General features: G+C 44.1%; 1 protein-coding gene across 2 annotated transcripts; it reads left to right on the top strand.

The window, feature by feature from the left end:
- Nucleotides 1-657: 657 nt before the first annotated feature.
- On the top strand, nucleotides 658-19593 carry LOC310682136 (solute carrier family 2, facilitated glucose transporter member 5-like). Of its 2 annotated transcripts, XM_083450569.1 has the most exons (14): nucleotides 698-825; nucleotides 2097-2225; nucleotides 3137-3368; nucleotides 5175-5270; nucleotides 6059-6210; nucleotides 8264-8388; nucleotides 9536-9688; nucleotides 9781-9906; nucleotides 10548-10735; nucleotides 13731-13841; nucleotides 15909-16010; nucleotides 16520-16595; nucleotides 16719-16846; nucleotides 19351-19593. In XM_083450569.1, the coding sequence occupies exons 3-14, from the start codon at nucleotides 3171-3173 to the stop codon at nucleotides 19522-19524; spliced, it is 1629 nt and encodes a 542-aa protein (XP_083306695.1). In that variant the 5' UTR covers nucleotides 698-825; nucleotides 2097-2225; nucleotides 3137-3170; the 3' UTR covers nucleotides 19525-19593. The 2 variants fall into 2 exon arrangements, with proteins under 2 accessions (XP_083306694.1, XP_083306695.1); XM_083450568.1 differs by lacking the exon at nucleotides 2097-2225 and having other exon boundaries at nucleotides 658-825.
- The last annotated feature ends 5422 nt before the right edge of the window (nucleotides 19594-25015 follow it).

Below are 25015 nucleotides of genomic sequence, written 5' to 3'. Positions count from 1 at the left end.
AGTGAGAGATTTTACTTTCTTGGGCTCCATGATTACTGCAGATGGTGACAGCAGCCACAAAATTAAAAGACACCTGCTTCTTGGGAGAAAAGCAATGACAAACCTAGACAGCATCTTAAAAAGTAGAGACATCACCTTGCCAACAAAGGTCCATATAGTAAAAGCTATGGTTTTCCCAGTAGTGATATATGGAAGTGAAAGCTGGACCATAAAGAAGGCTGATCGCCGAAGAATTGATGCTTTTGAATTATGGTGCTGGAGGAGACTCTTGAGAGTCCCATGGACTGCAAGAAGATCAAACTTATCCATTCTTAAGGAAATCAGCCCTGAGTGCTCTCTGGAAGGACAGATTGTGAAGCTGAGGCTCCAATACTTTGGCCACCTCATGAGAAGAGAAGACTCCCTGGAAAAGACCCTGATGTTGGGAAAGATGGAGGGCACAGGGAGAAGTGGACGACAGAGGACGAGATGGTTGGATAGTGTTCTCGAAGCTACCAGCATGAGTTTGACCAAACTGTGGGAGGCAGTGGAAGAAAGAAGTGCCTGGCGTGCTCTGATCCATGGGGTCACGAAGAGTCGGACACGACTAAATGACTAAACAACAACAACAAATGATTGTGAGAGTACGATTCTAAACCAGTCTCCTTTGTACATAATGATTATGCATCATCTTGCTTCTCAACTGTCAACTGTTTCTTCTAGAACCTTCCAACATCCTCCCCCAATTGGCTCCTGCAACACTGCTAAGAGTTCCATTTGGCTTATTCAAAAGAATTTAGGGTGTGGCTCAATTATCCTTCAAGTTGCCGGTAATAGAAAACAACAGTAAGTTTGAGTGCTTTTTTGCCTGCTCACCCTCAAATATTTCTGTCAAATCTCCCCTGCAGAGGTTGGGGTGGCCACCTCCTCATCCTGACCCTTCCAGGGAGGATGAAGAGGAAGACAGTATAGATTTACAACAGGGGTTTGAGGGAGGTCGCAGCTCAGAGGCAGATGAGGGGGAAAGCTGAAAAATCATAGGAGAGCTGGACCACCATTCAGTTGACATGTCTTTAGAAAGCATCCCAGACCCACCATCTCCCAGAACCTGGCGAGCCTTAAAAGTAGGAGAGCAAAAAGCTCAAAGACAGAGGGCACATAGCAGCACCTTTAGAGGAAATGATGGGAATGACAAATGAGGAAGTGGTAGGGGGGGTGGAGATTATTCGGGACAATGCTATTATCCAAGAGGCTGGGTTCTATAGCCTCTCTCTGTGAAGATTGAAATAAAAAAGGACGGTAAGAAATGTTTCCTTGTCTTTATACTTTCCTGGACTACCAGCCGGGAGCTGCGGACAGCATCCTGACAGTGTAGCTTCATTATCTCTGGGGGAGAGGCTTTGGGTGGAAGCTATTTAACCCTACCCTGCCCACTTTCTGAACACTTTGCATTCTGGAGCATTTATTGGTGTTTTCTGTTTTGGTCCCCTTCCCCACAGCAGGCAGAGGAGTGTGTCTGCCATGGATTCAGCATGGTTTCTATGTTTTCGCCTCTTTCATTTCCGCTTGGTATTTTGGACTTGCCATTTGTTAATTTGGGGTTTTCTATGATATTTAAAATTTCTAGGATGGCATACCCTCCAACATGCTGGGTCCCAAAACTTGGGCGTGCATTTTCCTGGCCATGCTCCTACATGAGTCACGTGACTAGTTTGAGATCTTGGAGCCCCAAAGACATGCTTTTTTCAGGGTCGTACTCTTGCATCACAACATGGCACCCAGAAACTCATGCTTTGGGGCACTGCACGAGATCACAGCCCCATTTTTATTGGGGTGAGATCCCAGAGCCAAAAATGGCTGCCATGCTCTTGCACAAAAATATGGGATGTGCTGGTGGGACAAGTGTGGAAAGACTAGTGTTGTCCCAGAAGTCATGGAGAAAACATGAAAAGCAGCTGACACACACAGAGAGATGAAGAAGGACCACAGAATGTTTGGAGCCTTTGCATAGCCTCAATAATGAAAAAGACAGCTAGTGGAAAAAACTCAAACTAAGAGGTCTAGGATTAAGAGTGCAAAGCACCAGCAACAAGTTGAATCTTGACTTGATGTTTCAGTTCATTCAGCTGCAGCTGAGGCCTCAACCAATAAGGTTGCCCTAGATGCACCTGTTTCTGATGTGATACTGGTGGATACGGCATTGGAGACCCAACAGGACCTCACTGTGGCTGTGAACCCTAGTTCAGGTGAGTACACAACCTAAGCGACTACACAGTAGTTACCTGGTTGACTGCCATCACCCTGCCCAGAAGTGGGGAGCAGTCAGTATAGGTCTTATGCAATACCACAAGGATTCTCCAGGTGATGAGTGGGATATAAGAAACAATAGTGCTCCCTTTAGAGGCTACTTGTAAGTAGGTTTGGAGGAATGCCACAGGTCTGGCTGCCACGTGAACTGAGGTAGAAGACAATTCATCTGACCTTGATCCTTCAGCAGCTATTAAGGAGGGTGTCATCCCATTTGGTGAGATGTTCACTTTTTTGAGAATACATATCCAAGCTAAGAAGAAAATGATGTAGAGAGGAGAATGCATAAAGGTCTTTCTTCACCCAGGCCTTTGGCTAATTAAACAATCTACTGATGTAATCAAGAACACTGGCAATAGCAGCACATGAACTCTCTGCAGCTTCGGGCTTTGTTTAAATGTTCAAATAATCAGTGTTCAAGGACCAAAGCAATTCATTCCCATAATATTTCAACTAACAAAAGATGTGGTGATGGCCACTGGGGTAGTGGCAAATCAGTGTAGGAGACCCCGATAACCACCCTCCTAGGCATGTCCAAAAATGCAGGCTTCTTCATTGTCCTAAATTTCCCTTCCACTGTACCACTGGTGGTGACCCTTAGATTAGAGGACCTTTTGAGAGAGGATGTGGGGATTAAGGAGCTCATGGAGGAGGCCAGGTCTCTCAGTGACTGCTAGCCCTAATGCATAAATGGAACAACTTCAGAGGCTGTAGAGCAGGGACATGTTGCAAGACACAAAATAAAACAAAAACACAGACAGTCACACTTCCATGCCTTGATTGTAACCTGCTGGTCTGATCCTCTTCTGTACTTATGTTCTGTCAACAGCACTCTCTTATTCTCTAACAGGTCAGCCATTTCCCCCGACTCTCAAAAAGAAACCATGAAGAAAAAGCAGGTGGCATCCAAAGCACCCAGAACACCCAAAGCACCCGCTGCACCCGGTTCACCCAGTAAACCCAGTAAACCAAGTAAACCAAGTGCACCCAATGAACCCAATGAACCCAATGAACCCAGTGAACCCAGTGAACCCAATGAACTCAGTACACCCATTGCACCCATTGCAGCAACCAGTCATGAGGTGAGCTTTAAGAATCTGTAGAATCCACTGAGTTTATAAAAACTGAAAACCCATGTTGTTATGTAATTGTTTCCCAAGGTTCAGACAGGGATGTAAAGCAATTGTACGATATAGCATGCAGTACTTTAGGTGGCATTCAGACTTCTGGAGCAATCCAAAACCAAGCAGAGTAGCAGTAGGGCAAGATGAAGCTGCCTAGCTCCTCCATCATTGCTGGCTGGATCAGAAGGCTGGGGGAAGGAAAAAGCTTGCTCTGTATTACCCCACCCTGGAGATAACCTGGCATTTGGGCATAGATCAGGCCAGATGCCATCAAGCGACAGCAGTAGGGCCAGCATGGGATTCAGTGGATGCTGAACCATCTCATCCCCTTCTCACCTAGACTCAGCAAGGATCCCACCAATTTTGCTTCCACAGTGAATGGAACGGAAAGCTGTACAGCAGCAGGGCGAGGCTTGCAGAGAGCCATTCTGGGGTATGGGGGTGGAGGGAGATGTGAGCTCCACCTGTTTCTCCACCACGGAGGACCATGGAGGGTTGGATTGCAGCCTTACTCATGCTTAGAGTAATCTGATGGGTAGACTGCAAGTATAACCAAACCTGGATTCAATTTACTGTATTTAAAAGTTTATGACCATCTGCAAATATCAAGGATGGTCAGCAGGTCATATGCCTCAATGAAACATAATTGTTGCTATATCTTCTGTACTTTTTTTCATTTTTTTGTTTTGTTTTGTTTAATTGTCAGGGGAATGCCCTTCCCAGAGAGAGTCCCCTTTTAGGCAGCAAGTGAATATCTCTGTATTCTTCCAGGCTCTGAAATTTAAAATCAAACAAGCCTGTCTATTTGAACTACAGTCAATTCCCTATACTGGTTTTAGGGTGTAGTTAAGTTGACTTTATGTTGTTGGGTTTGCACTGACTTTTGGATGCTTTTACCTTGCATTTGTGCTGTTTACCATTGGTATTAGGTAAGCACTTTTCACCTTAAAAGTAAAGGTAAAGGTACCCCTGACCATTAAGTTCAGTCACAGACGACTCTGGGGTTGTGGTACGCATCTCGCTTTACTGGCCAAGGGAGCCGGCATTTGTCCACAGACAGTTTTTCCAGGTCATGTGACCAGCATGACTAAGCCGCTTCTGGGGAAACCAGAGCAGCGCACGGAAACACCGTTTACCTTCCCCCCAGAGCGGTACCTATTTATCTACTTGCACTTTGACATGCTTTCAAACTGCTAAGTTGGCAGGAGCTGGGACCAAATAACAGGAGTTCACCCCATTGCGGGGATTCGAACCGCTGACCTTCTGATCCGCAAGCCCTAGGCTCTGTGGTTTAGACCACAGCACCACCCATGTCCCTTACCATATATATACCACTGGTATATTTCTTTGTTTTTAACTTGGTTGTATTATGGATTTTAATATGGTGGTAAGCTGTTCAAAGGCCCAAGTCAATGGTTGTTATGCTGATAATAACCATCATGACTAGCAGGAGATGGTGTGGCAATGATGATTATGTTCAGTTGGAATAGCCAAAGTATGCAAATGTTGCCATTATAAAATAATGTCTTAATGTTCCACTCTATCTTTCAGTCTACAAACGTTTTAGTGATAACTGTAGTTAATCAAGGGTTATTTAATATAAGTATTCTGCCCTGTACATTCTCATTATGTATCTTCTTCTTCTTCTTCTTCTTCTTCTTCTTCTTCTTCTTCTTCTTCTTCTTCCTCCTCCTCCTCCCCCCCTTCTTCTTCTTCTTCTTCTTCTTCTTCTTCTTCTTCTTCTTCTTCTTCTTCTTCCTGCAGGATGTCCCAATGAGGCTTATTTGGATTTCAATGGCTGCCTGCTTAATTACTGTACAATATGGATACAATATGTGGTTACTCTACACCCCTTTTGTGGTAAGATGGCCCTGCGTAGCACGTGGCTTCTTAAAGCAGGGGTTATTGTAGGCCTGGGAGACCTTTTCTCTGTTGAGCACCACATTCCTTCTGGGATAAATTGATGGGGATCATAGGCTGGCACAGGTGTAGCCAGATCGCAAAGTAGGTAGGACACTGCTGCAAATCTCTCTCTCTCTCTCTCTCTCTCACAATCACACACACACACACAGAGAGAGAGAGAGAGAGAGAGAGAGAGAGACTCATAGCAATTTCCTTCTTAAGTTTATCAAAAAGAAAAGAGAGAGGATGATTATAGTCAATTTCCTAATGCATCCTGCTTTAGAAGCCAGTATATGACAAGTTACTGCTGAGTAAACAAATGTAGAGTGCTCCTTGCTCTTTGAGTCTAGATACTTAAAAAGGCAAATATTTGCCTATTTTCACTGGTGAAAGTGTGGACAAAACTTTTGTGACATACAATATGGTGTGGCAGGTAAGTCCCACCCCACATCATGGATCACAAGATGCAGTGCACACACACTGTTTGAATGGCAATGCCTATTAACTTGGGGAGGGGGTGCTGACCCCCTCAAATAGTCTATGGGAGGAGGGAAAGGGACCTCATGCCTCCTAGCTCTCAATGTGAGTGGGAGAGACATGCACACACTTTCTCTGGGCATCCCAGAATTGCCTGCAGATCATTGGCCATCATTCAGTTGGTCCCAGGCTCTCGCATTCTGCTGCCACATGATCTCATGCCACATGAGCAGTCCTAATCTCAAGCATTTATTGTGCTTCTCCCTCAGCTCCTGCGTGACTTGTTCAACATAACAACCTATGAAGAGATGGAAGATCCAGGTTCTCAGATGTACATTGTGGCTATCACCCTTGCTTTATTTCCACTTGGAGCCATTTTTGGGTCCATTCCTGTTGGCTATCTGGCCAATAGATTTGGCAGGTATCAGGATAAATTTGTAACTGGTGAATGACATGCCCTAGGATGGTGGGGAAGGGGAACAGATAGGTGCTGCTGATCTGCATGCCCCCAGTAACAGCTAATCAAATATGCAATATCATCACTTTAGCTGGATGGGATGTTAGGAAAGGACAAAGACACATCAAGAAGGGGTGTGTGGCAGGGAGAGACACAGTGAGATCCATTTAGGTCCATGGAATCATACCTGAAAACCTTTTGTCAGCTTATAAAGCTTTGTTTGAAGGTAGTCAGAACATGCCTACCAATTGCAAGATAATCCCACCAATGCAGTTTTGATCAATTTGGTTCTTAAGACATCATCTAACATACACCGGCAGATTTTCTAATATACAGCTGTGGAAGAAGCCAGAAGTTAGTGGTAGAACACATGTTTACATCCAGAAGATCCTATCTTCTGCCATCAGCACCCCTCGATTAAGAGATCTTATATGGCATGGCAGCAAGTTGCTAGCTCTGGTGGAAATGTGTGAGCAATGCCTCCTGAAATTTATTAAGGTAAAGAAAGTGCATGAGTAATTTCACAGTGCTTGAGAGTAGAGGTTTCAAGGCCTTCTGTAGGTCTTTGTTTCTTTACTAGCAAACCTAAGCTTCAACTACCGCACAATCACACAATTGCACTCATTTCACATGTTAGCATGGTTATGCTGAAAATTCTACAAGGCAGGCTTAAGCAGTATGTGGACCGAGAACTCCCAGAAGTGCAAGCCGGATTTCACAGGGGTAGAGGAACCAGAGAGCAAACTGCAAACATGCACTGGATTATGGGGAAAGCTAGAGAGTTCCAGAAAAACATCTACTTCTACTTCATTGACTATGCAAAAGCCTTTGACTGTGTCGACCACAGCAAACTATGGCAAGTTCTTAAAGAAATGGGAGTGCCTGATCACCTCATCTGTCTCCTGAGAAATCTCTGTGTGGGACAAGAAGCTACAGTTAGAACTGGATATGAAAAAACTGATTGGTTTAAAATTAGGAAATGAGTACGACAAGGCTGTATATTGTCTTCCTGTTTATTTAACTTATATGCAGAATTCATCATGTGGAAGGCTGGGCTGGATGAATCCCAAGCCGGAATTAAGATTGTTGGAAGAAATATCAACAACCTCAGATATGCAGATGACACAACTTTGATGGCAGAAAGTGAGGAGGAATTAAAGAACCTCCTAATGAGGTTGAAAGAGTAGAGCACAAAATATGGTCTGAAGTTCAACATAAAAAAAACGAAGCTCATGGCCACTGGTCCCATCACCTCCTGGCAAATAGAAGGGGAAGAAATGGAGACAGTGAGAGATTTTACTTTCTTGGGCTCTGACCACTGCAGATGGTGACAGCAATCACAAAATTAAGACACCTGCTTTTGGGGAGAAAAGCAATGATAAACCTAGACAGCATCTTAAAAAGCAGAGACATTTCTTGTTGAGAAATGTCCGTTTAGTTAAAGCTATGGTTTTCTCAGTAGTGATGTATGGAAGTGAGAGCTGGACCATAAAGAAGGCTGATCGCCAAAGAATTGATGCTATTGAATTATGGTGTTGGTGGAGACTCTTGAGAGTCCCATGGACTGCAAGAAGATCAAACCTATCCATTCTTAAGGAAATCAGCCCTGAGTGCTCACTGGAAGGACAGATCCTGAAGCTGAAGCTCCAATACTTTGGCCACCTCATGAGAAGAGAAGACTCCTTGGGAAAGACCCTGATGTTGGGAAAGATGGAGGGCACAAGGAGAAGGGGACGACAGAGGGTGAGATGTTTGGACAGTGTTCTCGAAGCTTTCAACATGAGTTTGACCAAACTGTGGGAGGCAGTGGAAGATAGGAGTGCCTGGCGTGCTTTGGTCCATGGGGTCACAAAGAGTGGGACACGACTAAACAACACTAGCAAACCCAGAGCAAATTATCTATAAAAGGATTAGGAGATTCCTGTATTTCTATAGCTCCTCTCCTCCCTTTGCTGCTTTGATGGTATCATATATTGACATCTTCCCACTTCACCACCCCCTTTCACTGTCTTTTCAGGAGAGGTGCTGTGAAGATAGCTACCTTTTTGAGTCTGATCCCTCCTGTCCTATTGGCTGTTGGTAATAAAGTAAATCTCTATGAATTCACAATTGCTGTACGTTTCTACACTGGGATATGCACAGGTGAGTCAAGGTCCCAGGTTTAGTAGTTTGGCATAGAATTCATCTTGTTAGTCTGTGCTGAGCAGAGACATTAAGCAATAGTTTGTTTTCACAACAGAGGGAGGGTGGGCTGCCAAAGAACCAAGTAAAGCAGTATCAGTGTGTCTCATTTCCACACACATCTCCCTAATTGACTTTGGAAACCAGTGTTGTAGCTCAGATAGGTCACCAAGGATGGAGTAACTGGTAGACGTGGCATTGAAATTCTATAGGACTGTGAGTTGGAAAATGGATTTTTGTAAAATAAGAGGAATCGCTGTGCAGAATTATTATTATTTAAATATAAAGTATGTTTTATCCCAAGGCCTTGGGTTAATTAGCATACTAATTATTGTACCAAAGTACATACCACCATGGGTGTTGTTTGACCATAGTTTCCATCTGTCCCAGCCAATAGCTATTCCATGACTAATGGTAGAGATTACATGAATTGTAGTCCACTACCATCAGATCCTGAAGCTGAGACTCCAATACTTTGGCCTCCTAATGCGCAGAGAAGACTCCCTGGAAAAGACCCTGATGTTGTGAAAGATGGAGGGCACAAGGAGAAGGGGACGACAGAGGACGAGATGGTTGGATAGTGTTCTTGAAGCTACCAGCATGAGTTTGACAAAACTGCGAGAGGCAGTGGAAAACAGGAGTGCCTGGCATGCTCTGGTCCATGGGGTCACGAAGAGTCGGACACGACTAAACGACTAAACAACAACAAACCATCAGTTTGGCTAGTATTACCAACAGTATTACTGTAGTTTGAATTAAATGATTTAATGTCATTTCTCAGAGATATCCGGCTCTGGGCAGGTTCCAACAAAAGAACATTCCCAAGTTGAGAGGCAGCTACTGAGAACACCTGTCCGTACTCCCTTGTGGGGGCTGGTTTGGTTCAGAACTACAACTGGGTGGTGTTACCATACCTATGGTGTGTCATGTCATGCCTCCATATAGCTCCACTCAGCGGTCGGTGACATTTTGCAGAATTCTACAAAAGAACACCTTAGAGACATGAGATATTACTTGCAGATCCTACTGGAGCCTCAGGACTGTTCATACATTTTTGTACATGTCACATGCTCAATGTGATTTATCTGTTTATTTATCAACTAAATAGGACTAATCTCCGTTGTTGTTCCTCTGTATCTTGGAGAAATCGCCCCTGGAAGCATGAGGGGAGCTATCGTCATGATGTCCCAGCTATTTTATTCTTTAGGCCTCTTTATGGGTCAGCTACTTGTTGCTAAAGACAACTTTAAAACGCGAGGAGGTAATTGAGATAAATTAATCCTTTGGCTTATACGAGATCAGATGCATGGCCACAGTTTCTCCACATTGTCGTCACTCTATCTTATTGCACAGGTTACGTGGTTGTGATGGGCATTTCTGGTCTCATGCCAATTTTTCAGATCATACTACTACCCTTCATTCCTGAAAGTCCGAGGTATCTGTTCATTCAGAGGAAGAATGCAGAGAGTGCAAGGGAAGGTACAATACCCTGAATTATATTGAGATTTCTGGGTGTGAGCATCATACATAGCCATGAGAACCCATCAGGCTGAAGATTTGTTTTTTTCCAAGTTGATGGAGTTGCAAACAGATTTTTTTCTGGAAGCAGTTGACATGGAAATGAATGCTAGCCTTCTGCTAGATATCCAGAAGAGACCTTTAAGTTGTGGGAAGGGTCACATAAATTGTGGAAATTATCGGTTAAATAAATGCCTGGAAGTGGAATAAAGTACTGTCTGAATGCAGCCGAATGTGCAAAATGATTGCTGACTCCTCCTCACTACTGCCTTTTGGGTTCCCCCACTCTCCAAGTTTTAGTTTCATTTGTATGTGACTTCCATTTTCTGAAAAAAAGTCCTTTTTTTGCTTTGAATAGCTTCCTTAACTCCGTTCATTCACCACAGCGGCATCCCCTTGGCCCTGTTAGATATTATTACCAATCAGAGTTGTATATTCTAGCTGAACATTTATGCTGACCATTTTAAATAACTTCCAGACATTCTAAAGAGATTTGACCCTCTGGACTTCCTTTTTCCCGCTTCCTTCTTAACAATATCCTCATTCTTCTGAGACTCTTATTCTACTGAATTCAAATACTTTCTGCCTCTGTTCCCACACAGTACTGAAGGTGCTGAGAGGCAAGGATGATGTGGAGAATGAAATGAACGAACTCCGTCAGGAGGACCTCTTTGAGAAAGCAGAAAAGAACATGACTGCTGCTAAACTGCTATCATCCCCAAACCTGAGAACGCAGGTCATCACCATAGTTCTCTTGATAGGTGGTGCACAGCTTGACGGCATTGGTGCGGTAAGTAAAGCATTGCCCCCCTTAAAAAAAAAGTTTGGAGGTGGAGCCAGATAATTGAGGGCTCATTGGGTTTAAAGGCTGTGGCATCAATTATCACTGCTTGTCTCTAGGCACAGCAGATTGTTTCTACTCAGTGAACTACTCTGTGGGTTTTGTTGGGACTTCAGTGTCCATCAGTCATAGCTAGGAGCTGCTGTCCAATAGCACCTGGAGAACCACAAGTTCTCCATCCATGTACAAGTTATAGTCAGGCTCTAGGGGAAATATGGCATTGTCTGGGAGTAAATGTTTGACAGCTACAGAACACTAAGATCAGTTGGGCTTAATTTGAATCATGCAGTGGAAAAGATTGATACTGAGCTTGGACTTGCCAATCAGAAGGTTGGCGGTTCAAATCCACACAACGGGGTGAGCTCCCATTGCTCAGTCCCAGCTCCTGTAAACCAAGCAGTTCCAGAGCATGCCCCAAAGTGCAAGTAGATTAATAGGTACCACACCGGCGGGAAGGGAAACAGCATTTCCGTGCTCTGCTCTGGTGTTGGTGTTTCCATTGCGCCAGTAGCGGCTTAATAATGCTTACCACATGACCCAGAAAAACTGTCTGCGGACAAACATCGGCTCCCTCAGCCTGTAAAGCGAGATGAGCGCCGGAACCCTAGAGTCGTCTGCGCCTGGACTTAACTGTCAGAGGTCCTTTACCTTTTTCTGAAATGTTGAATGCACTACATTATTTGTGTGCCAAGACCCCATGACCTTGCAGTTCCTTAAGGGTGGTTAATCAGACAAGACAACAGCTTATGGTTTTATGGAATCAAATAGGCCACAACTTTTATCGGTTACAGATGTGAGTGGTTTGGCATAGGCATTGGGTGAAGCCAAACTGTATCAGATTATATCACGCCAGCCCGCCTGCTGGGAGTGCACCTAAGGAGAAACCACCTATGACCTACATCAAATAGGGGTACCCCCCAGGGTTCCCCATTTGAGGAGTGGTATGACCCTATTCCCTGTCTGGGGTTCAAACAGTAGCCACTCCCTCTGGATCCCTTTAAGAGTTTGGATTTGATATCCCGCCTTCCACTCCCTTTTTTAAGGAGTCTCAAAGTGGCTAACATTCTCCTTTCCCTTCCTCCCCCACAACAAACACTCTGTGAGGTGAGTGGGGCTGAGAGACTTCAAAGAAGTATGACTGGCCCAAGGTCACCCAGCAGCTGCATGTGGAGGAGCGGAGACGCGAACCCGGTTCCCCAGATTACGAGACTATAGCTCTTAACCACTACACCACACTGGCTTTAACAGGATGCCTTTAACCAATGAAGGGCAGGCAGAGGCTACAACTTCCACTCCAGCCAAGACCTAGGTTTACCCAAAGGTCTCCTTATTATTTACAGTTGGGGCTGAGAAACGGTTAAACCCTTAAAGGTATCTACCATTCAGTGTAAGCAGTTGCTGTTGTTGTTTAGTCGTTTAGGCGTGTCCGACTCTTCGTGATCCCATGGACCAGAGAACGCCAGGCACTCCTGTCTTTCACTGCCTCCCAAACTCATGTTGGTAGCTTTGAGAACACTGCCCAACCATCTCGTCCTCTGTTGTCCCCTTCTCCCTGTGCCCTCAATCTTTCCCAACATTGGGTCTTTTCCAGGGAGTCTTCTTTTCTCATGAGGTGGCCAAAGTATTGGAGCCTCAGCTTCAGGATCTGTCCTTCCAGTGAGCACTCAGGGCTGATTTCCTTCAGAATGGATAGGTTTGATCTTCTTGCAGTCCATGGGACTCTCAAGAGTCTCCTCCAGCACCATAATTCAAAAGCATCGATTCTTCGGCGATCAGCCTTCTTTATGGTCCAGCTCTGTGCTAAATATACCGAGAGATGTATATGACAATTTTCTATGATTGGGAATCATGCAAATTCTATTTATTTATTTATTAAATTTATTTACCGCTTTATATTTTTAATAAAAACCTCAAAGCGGTGTACAGCATATTAAATCAATAAAACAATAGCCGGACGATGTTCTTCAGACCTCACGAGGAGCCTCTTTTATAGGGCTGGGTGAGTGTGGGCCTCGTCACCTAGGCCAGGTGGAAAGGGCCTTGCAGGGAGTGGCCTCCACACCTCACAGCCGGGCGATGTTCCTCCAGCCTCATGAGGAGCCTCTTTTATAGGGCTGGCCATCCAACCTCTGCTTAAAAACCTCCAAGGATTCATTCCACTGTCAAACAGCTCTTACTCAGTTACTGGTGCCCGCCCTGTGGAATACTCTCCCATTAGATGTCAAGGAAATAAACAACTATCTGACTTTTAGAAGACATCTGATGGCACTCCTGTTTAGGAGGAAGTTTGATGTTTTATTCTGTTTTTAATCTGTTGGGAGCTGCCCAGAGTGGCTGGGGAAACCCAGCAGGATGAGCAGGATATAAATAATAAATTGTTGTTGTTGTTGTCGTCAGAAAGTTCTTCCTGATATTTACAGTGGTTGGAATCTCCTTTCTTGTAACTAGAAGCCATTGGTTCGAGTCCTACCCCCCAGAGAAGGAGAAAAGAAGCTTGTTCCACATGACAGCCCTTGAGATATTTGAAGATGGCTATCATATCTTCTTTCAATCTAATCTTATTCTGGCTAAACATATCCAACCCCTTCAACCATTCACAATAAGGCTTGGTTTCCAGACCCTTGATCATCTTGGTCGCCCTCCTCTGCACACATTCCAGCTTGTAATATCCTTATTAAATTGTGATTCCCAAAACTTGACACATTACTCCAGAGACTCAGCTAGATTGGTAAAGAAATATCATTTTGTATGTGTTGTATATGCGTTATAACACGGTGAGACCAGATGGCACTGTGGAGTTCCGTTTTTGCCAACGTGATTTCTCATATAATATTCACCACGTGTTTTCCTGAAACACTTCTTTGATGTGTCTGGATCCAGCCCAGGTGTGGTCTGACCAAGGTTGACCAGGATTAGAATATTGATTATTCTTTTCTGATTTCAGGTGCACTATTATGTAGATATAATCTGCATGGCTGCAGGGGCAGATGAGAAGATGTTGCGGTGGCTTCGTATGGTCACAATTATTATTGGCTTAATTTCACTCTTGATCGCGGTAAGCCTTTTCCACTTCTATGTCTCTTTCCTTCTGAATCTTGAAACTCGCTGTTCTTCAAAGGAAAGAAATTTCAGTGTCACTGTCTCCCCACCCCCACAACACAGCCCCATGAAAAATAAGCATTTTTTTTTAAATGATAGCATTATGAGAGTTCTCTGACCATTCTTTGTCAGAGAACCAGTTATTTATACACAGTACCTGTATTCTAGTTTGTATTGGAAGTCATCCAAAGGGGTGAAAAATCAGCTTGAACATTTTTTGTTTGCTTGTTTGTCTGTTTTTGCATCAAAAATAATTTTGCTTATTTGTTTCTTTCATTTTGGATGATACATTCCTATTCACTAAGTGAAACACTTGTTTTCATTCCATTAGTGAATTTATGTGGAGGGGTAATAAGATAAAAAGTATCCAGACAATTGAGTTTCAAATCTAGACTAACTGTAGGGAGAAGCCCCTACTGCAGAAGTACCACAGTTGTCAAAATTCCCTTAAGAAAGTCCAGTTAAATTTAAATTATCTATGGTAAAGAAATACCCTATAAGCTGCAATTCTATACAACAGGGGAAACCAACCTGTTGTTCTTCAGATACTGCAACTTTTTGAACAACTGAACCTTATTACTTAATTTATTTATTACTGACTTACTGAACTTTCTCTACACCTTTTCCTCATCCAGCTGGCTGGAGCTGATGGGAGGCCTTAAGATTTAGAGAGCACCATGTTGGCTAAATGTGCAAACTCAAAGGCACACCATGCTTCATGTTGTTTATATGTGGATTCCTCCATAGTGAAGGGTATCTTCATTCAGATATGACCGAGAACTATCATTCCTTTAGGGACACATATTTTTAGCAGAATGCTGGTATCATCAGTCAACATCACACATGGCAGTAGCACAGTTTGAAATCATTTACTACCACTACAAACTATAAACAATATTATGCAGCATCACTTTAGCAGGAAAACACAGCTATCCTGTGTTAGATGGCTACAGAAAACTTTTTATTATTATTTCAGAAGGTCTACTTGCTTTGAAAATTTTGCTGACTTTATCTGTGCTCTATTGATCATTATTTTATACAGTCATACCTTGGGTTACAGACGCTTCAGGTTGCATTTTTTCGGGTTGTGGACTGCCAAAACCCAGAAGTACCTTAACGGGTTTTGGCGGCCGCACATGTGCAGAAGTGCTGAATTGCAACCCGCACGTGCACAGATGCACCGCTGTGGGTTATGGACACTGCGTGTTGTGAACGTGCAATCCGAGCGTCCACTGTATTTTTAATGTACACCATTTATATATTTTATTTTTGATTAAGAAGCTTATCTGTTATACAAAATAATGTAAATTAAATTAAATTAAATTAAATATTAAATTAAATTAAATACTACAGTGATTTTACTTGTGCACTTTATGAGAATTGCTCATAAAAACATTTCCCAAGGCAGGATTGTCCTGAGAAGTGTAGGCATAAAATACAACTGGTCCTTTTATGTACTTGGGGTTTTCCTCTGTTTCTTTTGTCTACCATAATTTCACCCCTCGCTCCTAGTTTTGTGGTCCCCACACCGCATAACACCACTGGCTTTTAAAATTTTATTAGCATTTTTATCCCACCCTTCTTCCAAGGAGCATGGGGCATTCTCATTTTATACTCCAAAGAATTGAGTCTAACACTACTTACTACACACCTCATTTGCTCTCATAATGGTCTCTCTCACATTTCATATGAACATTGAAAGAGTCTTGTCGGAGACTCTAGATGAGCCAAAGGCCCATATAGTCCAGAATCCTGTTCTCACAGGGTGTGATGTTGAAAAATATCCCCCAAATGCATAATCTGGTTATACTGCGTTAGCTTGCTTACACTGACACTATCAATGAACTCTTAAAAGGTTAGTCAGGACTTGCCTTTGGAGAAGCCACACTGATATGTTCATCCATATGCTTCCTAATATTAGCTTTAATAATGCTTTCTACCAGTTTTACAGGAACCAATATAAGCTAACTTGCGTTGCATTGTACTTTCCTGCATCTCCTTTCCTCCTCTTTATATTCTCTAGATGTATCTCGCTGATTCTAAGGGACATAGGTATCTGCTTCTGACTGGCTTTTTGATGTGCAGCATCGTCTGTGTTCTGTTAACCATGGCCCTGGAAATGCAGGTTTGTAATTGAGAGCTGAGAATCACCAAATGGGCTGTCATTTAGCCCCGTTCTCGCTCCCCCTATAATCCATACTATGTAATAGCAACAAAGTTAATGTGGAAGTTGGCTGTATATGCTGATGGGTACATCTGTGGAAGGAGACTTGAACAAAAAGCTCTTTCGGTTTATTCATTTGGATTTTGTGCAAAGGTTTGAAGGGAATGGCTGAGAATGGACATAGTCTCCCATCTGTGAAAGTCATATGGATGTTGCAAGAGAACTCAGAGAGACGGAGATCTTGGTGTTCTGCCTCACCTTCTGTATTCAATTGGCCAGCAATTCTAGCCAAAGTGGTTGCCGTCCCATTGATGTTAGAGTCCAACTCCCATCCGCCTCAACTAACATGGAAAGTGGTGAGGGATGATGTGAACTGTAGTCTAGCAACATTGACTACCCCGGCACTAGATAAGGGGCACCTGTTAATATCACATGTACATAACTGAAATGCAACCTACTTTCTCTAACAGGACAGCATCAGCGAGATGGCGTATGTCAACATACTTTTAGTCCAAGTATTTGTCATAGCACACTCCGTTGGGCCAGGTAATTGCTCACATTATGTTCTGATCTCCTTAAATGATCTGCAAGATATTAATTGGATAGAGGAATATTTGGGTTCTATGGTGCAACGGTGATCCATGTCATGAACCCTTTCTTTCCACCAAGGTCCAATTCCAAATGTAATTGTGGTGGCAATGTTCCTTCAGTCGTCACGGGCCTCAGCCTTTGTGATTGCGGGATTTGTGCAGTGGTTCACACACTTTCTTATGATGATGGTGTTCCTTCAGATTGTGGTGAGTGATATTGATAGTCAGCTTGATGCAGGGAGCAAGGTTTGCGTCAGTGAGCTACATCTATCTCTGTTCCTCACCCTTATCCACCCACCCAGCCCTCGGGTAAAACCCAAGATATGAAGCCATAACCTCAGATGGATGGATTTGTCAGCATTCTTGTCTTGTGCTTTGTTCAATGTGAATGTTAAGGCATCTTGAAGATGTGCATATTTCCTAATAAGGTTCAAACAATCTGAACAATATTCAAATGCCCAGTTGGCCATGAAAACCACTGCTTAGCCTTGAGCAAATTGCTCTTGCTTCCAGGGAAGGAGCCATAGTTTTGTGTGCAGAAAGACCCAGACCTGATCTCTGGTATCTCCTGGAAAAGACCTCTGTCTAAGGACCTGCTGCCAGGCAGTGTACTGAACTGGTTTGACAAATTATCTGACTCTGACTGCAGTTTCATGTGTTCATCCTTCCCTCCTTGGTGGGTGCACCAAAACCGCACTTCCCTCCTCCTTCTTGGTCAGCCTAGGGGTGGGGCATGTGGAGACATCCCTTCACCAGCCATGAGGAGAAGGAGGCGCTGCTGCTGTCCCTCCAGAAACCCCAGCCTGAGTGCGGCTTGCCTCCCCACAGCTGCAGCCTCAATGAGGGAGCCTGTTGTGGCAGCGCCTGGTTGCTCTCTCTCATAAATTTATGCCCAGGCCCATAAACCCGTGCCCCCCACACTATGCCACCAGCTGCTGTGATTGGTAGAATGTGTGAAGCCTTTGAGTTTATTACTCTGCATAAGAAAGCTTCCAGGTTACTGCACACATCTCAATCTTCGACTTCCAGTGGTTGAATGGGTTTAAGGATACTCACTTCTTATATCATCAAACCTTGTGCTCATGTACCCTAAGCTCAAAACTACTACTACTACTACAACTACTACAACAACAACAACAACAATAAATGTATACCCCACCCATCTGGCTGGGTTTCCACAGCCACTCTGGGCGGCTTCCAACAAAATATTTAATATCCTTCAGATATTAAAAGCTTCCCTAAACAGGGCTGCCTTTAGATGTCTCCTAAAAGTCTGGTAGTTGTTTTTTCCTTTGACATCTGGCGGGAGGATGTTCCACAGGGCGGGTGCCACTACCAAGAAGGCTCTCTGCCTGGTTCCCTGTAACTTCACCTCTCGCAGTGAGGGACCCGCCAGACGGACCTCGGTGCCAGACCTCAGTGTCCAGGCAGAACGACAGAGGTGGAGACGTTCCTTCAGGAATACTGCACTGAGGCCATTTAGGGCTTTAAAGGTCAGCACCAACACTTTGAATTGTGCTCAGAAACGTACTGGGAGCCAATGTAGGTCTTTCAAGAGTGGTGTTATGTGGTCTTGGTGGCCGCTCCCAGTCACCGGTATAGCTGCCGCATTCTGGATTAGTGGTAGTTTCATGGTCACCTTCAAAGGTAGCCCTACGTAAGCGCATTGCAGTAGTCCAAGCAGAAGATAACCAGAGCATGCACCACTCTGGCGAGACAGTCTGCGGGCAGATAGAGGCTCAGCCTGGGTACCAGATGGAGCTGGTAAACAGCTGCCCTGGACACAGAATTGATCTGCACCTCCACAGACAACTGCGAGTCCAAAATGACTCCCAAGCTGCTCATCTAGTCCTTCAGGGGCACCGTTACCCCATTGTCAGGATTCAACCTCAATCTGTTAGAACAGCTACTGTTGGATGAAGTAGCAATATACAGACATCACTTGGTTTCCCCACTCTCTGCGGAGTCCAGCTCTAGCAGTAGTGAGGCAACCAGGCTGACCCCTGCTGCTACGACCCATCTTACCTGTTGAAGGGCTCTTTTTGTAGAGCATGAAGAAGTAGCCAGAAGTTCACCACTGAAAACTCCTCTGGTCAAAGTAAATGGTTTGGGGGTGGCTGTTTGTTAAATGTAGTGGAGAAGAACATCCCCGAGGAGGTACTCAATCTCAGGTATAGGTGAGATGATCACATTTAACAGTGGCCCTGATAGCTCCTCCAAGCAAGACAGGAGCAGCATTTTGGACGGTGACATGGGCAGGGGCTCGTGGTTCTCACTGCAGTATCCTCCAGCTTATCCTATGCCAGAAACTCGGATTGAGGATAGAGAATCAGAAGGAACATGGTCTAGAACATGTGGTTCCCAACCTTTTTATTTTTATTATGCCCCACCCAAGTATCTCTAAAATCCTGGTGCTCCCCTGCGATATATAATTCTTATTATTCAAAAAGCGAATTCCTATTCACTTGTTAAAATAGATATTAACTATTCACTGCTAATAACTCATTATTGAACCCCCCCCCCCCTTAAAAATAAAATTGCCGCCCTGTGGGGCATTGTGCCCCACGTTTAGAACCACGAGTCTAAAAGCACTGTGAGCTCCGGGGGGTGGGGGTGGGGGTGGGGATCCCAGAATGATATGTGTGCAAAATATGGATGAATACAATTCTGTATTATGTTATTATGCTCAAGTCTGTCCTTTTCATCTCTAGACAAAAATCGGGACCTACAGCTTCCTTATGTTCTTGCCTTTCTGTGGAGGCCTGTTTTTTTATATCTTCAAGAATTTCCCAGAAACCAGGAATAGGACCTTTGTGGATATTAGAAGAATCATAGCACTCCAGAAGCTTAGGAAGACCAAACTTAAGAAACCGACAGAAAAGTAGAAACTTGGGAAGCAACCAATGCAGTTTATTTATTAAATTCTTTTTTAAATAATAACAATAATGATTCAAGAGAGCCCTTCTTGTTATCCTTCACTTGTCTTAGCCCAGTTGACATACTTATAATAGCAGTTTCCCTCCTAATTTGAAGACACAGCCTTTATTTTATATTTTTATTTTCCCTCCTCCCCATATTCAGGCTGTTCTGTGAACATAGGTAGATTTCAGCAAAGCAGCAGATCTAACTCTCACTAGCTACCACCCTTCAAGATCTTAGAAGCTGTTTGTGAACATTGTGTATACAATATTATGGCTGGTCCGAAGCACATACAGCTCTGGGACAGACTGCAGCTCAGTGCCTGCAATTGCAGCTTGGGAATTTGAAAGAGGCTTTGCAAGTCTAATTGGAAACCTGTGAGGAGAGAGAGGGAGATGCTTAACTCATACTGAAGAAGCCTTAAATCAGACATGAGGAAACAAGTGACCCTCTAGATGTTATTAGACTGAAGGTCCATCATCCTGCGCCAGCAAGGTCAATGGTCATGTATGACGGGAGTAGGGGTCCAACAAGGCTCCCCAATATTGGCTTAGCTCAGGCTTCCCACATATACTAGGTGTGTACATCCACTTTGAATGAAGTCTCAATCTTGAGCTAAATCAGCCTGCTTTGGGCATATTCAGACTGCTTCTAAAGTGAAGCCGCTCTCTTCCTAAGCATTCTGAAGCAAATCAACCTGATTTCAAAGCTTTCATCCTGCTTCAGAGCTCTGAAGAGCAGTTAGAAGCAATTGTTTCACCTCTGGCAGCAAAATATTTTGAGACGGTCCTGCCTGCTGTCATTACTGAAAAGCCTGCCCTTTACTCTTGCATTGAAACAGAAACTGCTGTTTCTTCTTCAGAGATGGAGAGTTCCCATTCCATTGCGGGGAAGAAATTAAGCACTAGAAAATGTAACATTTCAGAAGAACCCTTGATCAGGCAGAAAACCTCTCCCCATATTTGCAAGAACTGTGCCTCTTTCCAAGAATTTTTGCCAGGAGGAACGCACTAATGAGTGTCAGGTGCTGTTCTGAATGCTGGGAATGATTTGTTGGAAATCACATTAAATACCAACATCCGTCTGCAGATGAGATCTGCGATGTCCTCGTTCCAATCCCGAGCAGATGGAGAAATGTAAACACTTGCCGCTTTCCCATCGATTTGCACATTTGCGTGCGAAATGTCTACCTGTATCTCCTACATTGTCCTTGCATTCAGGTGACGTTGTAGTGAGAAGAGCGAGAGGCTATCTGGCAAAGAATATCAAGCTGATTCAGGATGCAGAAATATATCAAAAAGCTGATATTTATCTTCATCCAGGTTGCAACCTGTTTCAAAATCACACATAGCATCTTTCTCTCTTTGATTCTGGTTTTCAAAAATCTATTTCACCCATTCCCCCACTCCACCAAATGGAGAACTTAAAACCTATTAATGTTCAAGGGCTGTTTTGATGACACTCAGTGCAAACAGCAGTGTTACATATTCAGGTCTGACTTCTCCACATTATTTTGGGCTCCTGTAATTATACCCCAATATCAGCCAGAATTGACTGTTTCTAACTCTTAACAACACTGAATATCATTAACTGATCAATCGGACATGCAAAGTTTTGGGATAATGCTGAAAATCAGAACATTATGAACTGTGTGCTGTCTGCATCTGTCTTGTTAGTAAAGGAATTGGTGCAATGTAATGCAACGTCTCTTAAACCAGTGGAGGGTGGTCCATTGGGCAAGTGAGGCACTGTCCTGCCAAGCTCAGTTTTGCAAGCAAGCCCCCCATCGGCCTACCTCTCTACTTACTAGCAGTATATGGGTGGCACTGCTTATCTGCCTCCTCCTCCTTAGTCCTAGCACCGTTTTTGTAGAACTCAACAAAGAAGCAAATGGAGACAAGAGCAGAATTGCTTCTAACTACACTAGCCATTTGCTCCGGCTGCAGTTACTTGGCCTTGGCCTCCCTGCCTTCCTCCCTACCCGTTCTAATGAGCACCGGCCACCACTGTTCCAAACTTTTAAAAAACCAAACCAAAAGCCAACACACCTCATTCTGTTCTGATTGAATGGTTTTACCCCAGAAAGGGCTTGCTCTTTAATATGCAGAATAAAGTTAGCAAGCCTCAGTGAGAACCATCCTAAGTGTTTCCAAAGGAGTCACTATGATAGTCAGTGTGTTGTGGTGTGAAGTGATGTGATTTGTGTCATACGCGTGGAGGAAAAACTTAAAACACGTAGTAGCAGAGTTTCCAAAAATAGTCCAGAGGCAATATTTCATCCAGCAGAGCTTTACTTGTGCTGAAGGCAAATGAGCATAATAGTCATCAAATCCAGAACATTCAGGATTGGCACAGTCCATAAAAAATCCAGTTGCAGCACTTACAAAACTTATAACAAGACTAAAATTTAACACTAAGCATACTATGTACAGAGCACCACACCAGAAGGAAGAGAGATAGAAAGAGAAAGTGAAACCGAGGCTCCTTCTGGCCTATATTTATAGTCAGCACAGTCTTTAGCATATGTGCTGCCGGGGTGCAAAGATCCGCCCAGCTGCCCCAAATTTAGTTTAGCCCCCAAATTAACATTTATTATGATGTAAGAGTTAATTTTGTGTGCATGGCGCCGTTGAGTCTGACAAGCACCACCGTTGTGAATGACAAGCACCGCTGCTGGTAAATGAGTGCACAAAGTCGAAAGTCCTTTAGTGAAACAGTTGGTATACATTTCGCTAATACCTAGGTATATATGTATTTTGTTTTCCTAGCTTGATCAAAATTATTTATTATTTCATAACAGGTAGATAGTTAAGAGCTTAGGCAGCTTCAGTGGCAGGCACCTGGCACCCCCCAGAATTCAGCACCCGGGTGCCCCACACCCCTTTCATCCCTGGGTAAAGACAGCCTTGTTTATAGTCAGCATGACTTTAATTGGAAGAGGTATGAGAACTCCTTCACACCAGCTTCCCAGAAGGTATAACCCAAACAATCATGACCCTTCTGCCTGCTTCTCTCACACAGAGAAGCTGCTAGTAGCTTCTAGAATCCTCTTGTATTAATCAGAATAAGAAAGATCTCCACACACCAGATCAATACTTTCTGCACTAAGAAATGAAAACTGACAATTTTGGGGTAAGAACATTACACTGGATTAGGACTTGGGTGTCCCAGGTTCTGTTGACTCTGTAACTTGGAAATCCTGGGCAGGATACCAGAAGAGCAGGTGCAATTCCAAGCACAGCATGTTGGATGGACACTGGGAGACTGAGGTTTAAATGCCGTTTCACCCAGTGGCTCTGACCATAGATGGAAGTAAAAGCAGATGGAGGTGGGGGGCACAGAGGATCTCTGCTTCCAGATCCAACATGTCTAGATCCACATAAATGTGGGAGAACCTCCAAACCATTCTTATTTTCAGTTATGGGGAGTTTGCCCCCTACAGATTCATTCTGGATTGAACTCTGTGGTAGTCTGAATTGAATCTGAATGGGAACACTCCTTGGTTCCTTGGTTCCGTGGGGAAAACACCATTCACTGCCTCTGTTGTTTGTGAGGTGAACCTTCGCTCAGTGGGAGAGCATGTGCCGTACATGCCGAGGTCCTGGCTTTGATCTCCGGTTATAAAAGGACTGAGTAGGTGGTGATAAGAAAGTCCTTTGACGGAGACCCTGAAGAGCTGTTGCTGCTGCCAGGGAACATGGGAAGATGGACAGAATTGTCAGACCTGATACAAGGCAGTTTGCTACATGTACACAAGTAGGGGGGGTTATAGCTGGAAATTCTAAGGACCATAATTCTACTTCTGAAATGTATGGTGTATTGTGTACACATTTGACTGGACTCTTGTCTTATGATGCTCTTTTGGTCAAACGTCACCTCAGAGCCCTAAAACACCCACGCTGCATCCTCTATCATAGGACCCTCACTCTCCCTTTCAAAAAAAGAAGAAGGCCCATTTGTGGGTGTAGTTCAGAGTGCTTGAAACTGTTCCCTAGAGACAAACCACCACTTCAGAAGAGCTAACAGAGGAAAGATCAGGCCTCAAGGAAGTGTTGAAATCAGTTACTGTTAACACCCTTCAGATTAGAATCCTTATGCAACACAGGGGGGTTGTGTGTGGGCTTTTTCTTTGCAAAATGTCTCTGGGTTGTTTCTTCTAACGTCTGTCCTTGTGGGTGGCTTCCTTTGGGACAGTTTGTTCTTTGTCGTTCTCTCCCCGCCCCCCTTCTCCCAAGCAAGTACTGAGCCAGCCAAACAGGGAGAGTTTGAATGACTTCATTGTGGCAGCGCTCCAGGGACAGAAGAAGCTACACATGTTTGCGCTGCATACTTAATGAACCCATCCAATTTTTGTTTTACAATTTTTATTTGAGGGCTGGGATGGGATGAGACAAAATTGCCTCATTTTCAATACCTTTGTAACCTCAGAGGGGAACAGACTATAAGCTGTGTGTTGTATTGCACACTAATAGACACACATGGCCATGACTAACTTAGTTTCCTTAATTTTAGTGGGTCTATTTTAGTGGAACTAGCATAGAATGTAACCCTACTCTGGTGTCTCCTTTCATCTTCTATGGTTGCCTTAAAGATGTAGGTAGGGCTCCCTTACCTTGGTGCCATGTTGTCCTCCAGCAGGTTAAGCCTTGGACATTACTCATCTTCTTTTCACCTAATTAAGGCGGCAACCTAGTCCAGAGGAGGTGCCTGGGAACGGCCCAGACAACTGCTATGTGGGAGCTCAAAGTGATGCCTTGAGAGATGTGGGCTCTCCTCTCCATCCTCTGCCCTCTGAAGCTTTGTGTGGGCTGCAGCCCACTCCCAGTTCTCCTTGTTGACAGAGGGGAGACCATTGATCCCACTTCCTTTGGAAGGGGAAGACAGATCCTTCCATTGTTCCTGCTATTACTACAGCTTCACAGTAGTTTCTCCTCACCTTCTTCTTTGCCTCATTTCCATTTCCTTTCCTCCGCCATCACCCCCGTCAATGTTGCTGTCCAGGCTGCTAAGGGATCCATGCCCACCCCTGGCACTCTTCTGCTTCTGCCCCACTGTTCCTGCTTCCTGTTTACATCGGCCTTTCTCAACCATGAGTCCTCAGATGTCCTCAGAACTACAACTCCCATCATTCCTGAGCACTGGTTCTCCTAACTAGGGATGGTGGAATGTAGTCCAACTGTGGGATGTGATACATAAGTAGTAGTCAAGTATAACACTCCTTGTTTTCCTAGAGTGGATATGTGGGGGAATGTTTGGTCCAGCCAGTCACAAACTTCCTGTTTCTTCCCGACTGGGACAGACGTCCTTTGCATGTGGCTAGAGGTGGGTGTGACCTTACCTGTCCAGGTAACACAAAAAGACAAGGCACACTGCACTCTCTCTCTCTTTGACTTCCTTTGTCGTTGGAGCAGCTCTTTAGCAAGAGATGCTCTGTTGGCTTCTAGCCAACAGAGGACA

This window comes from Podarcis tiliguerta (genome assembly GCF_965153285.1).
Source record: "Podarcis tiliguerta genome assembly, chromosome: 7".
In the NCBI taxonomy this organism is placed as follows: domain Eukaryota; kingdom Metazoa; phylum Chordata; class Lepidosauria; order Squamata; family Lacertidae; genus Podarcis; species Podarcis tiliguerta.
This window is presented reverse-complemented; position numbering and strand designations above follow the sequence as displayed.

Bases quoted from the DNA above. Each gene is read 5' to 3' on its own strand.
- LOC310682136 (XM_083450568.1), top strand. From the start codon at position 662: ATGCATCATCTTGCTTCTCAACTGTCAACTGTTTCTTCTAGAACCTTC. The intron at 826-3,136 runs GTAAGTTTGAGT...ATTCTCTAACAG, and splicing joins GCCGGTAATAGAAAACAACA to GTCAGCCATTTCCCCCGACT. The intron at 9,689-9,780 runs GTAATTGAGATA...CTTATTGCACAG, and splicing joins CAACTTTAAAACGCGAGGAG to GTTACGTGGTTGTGATGGGC.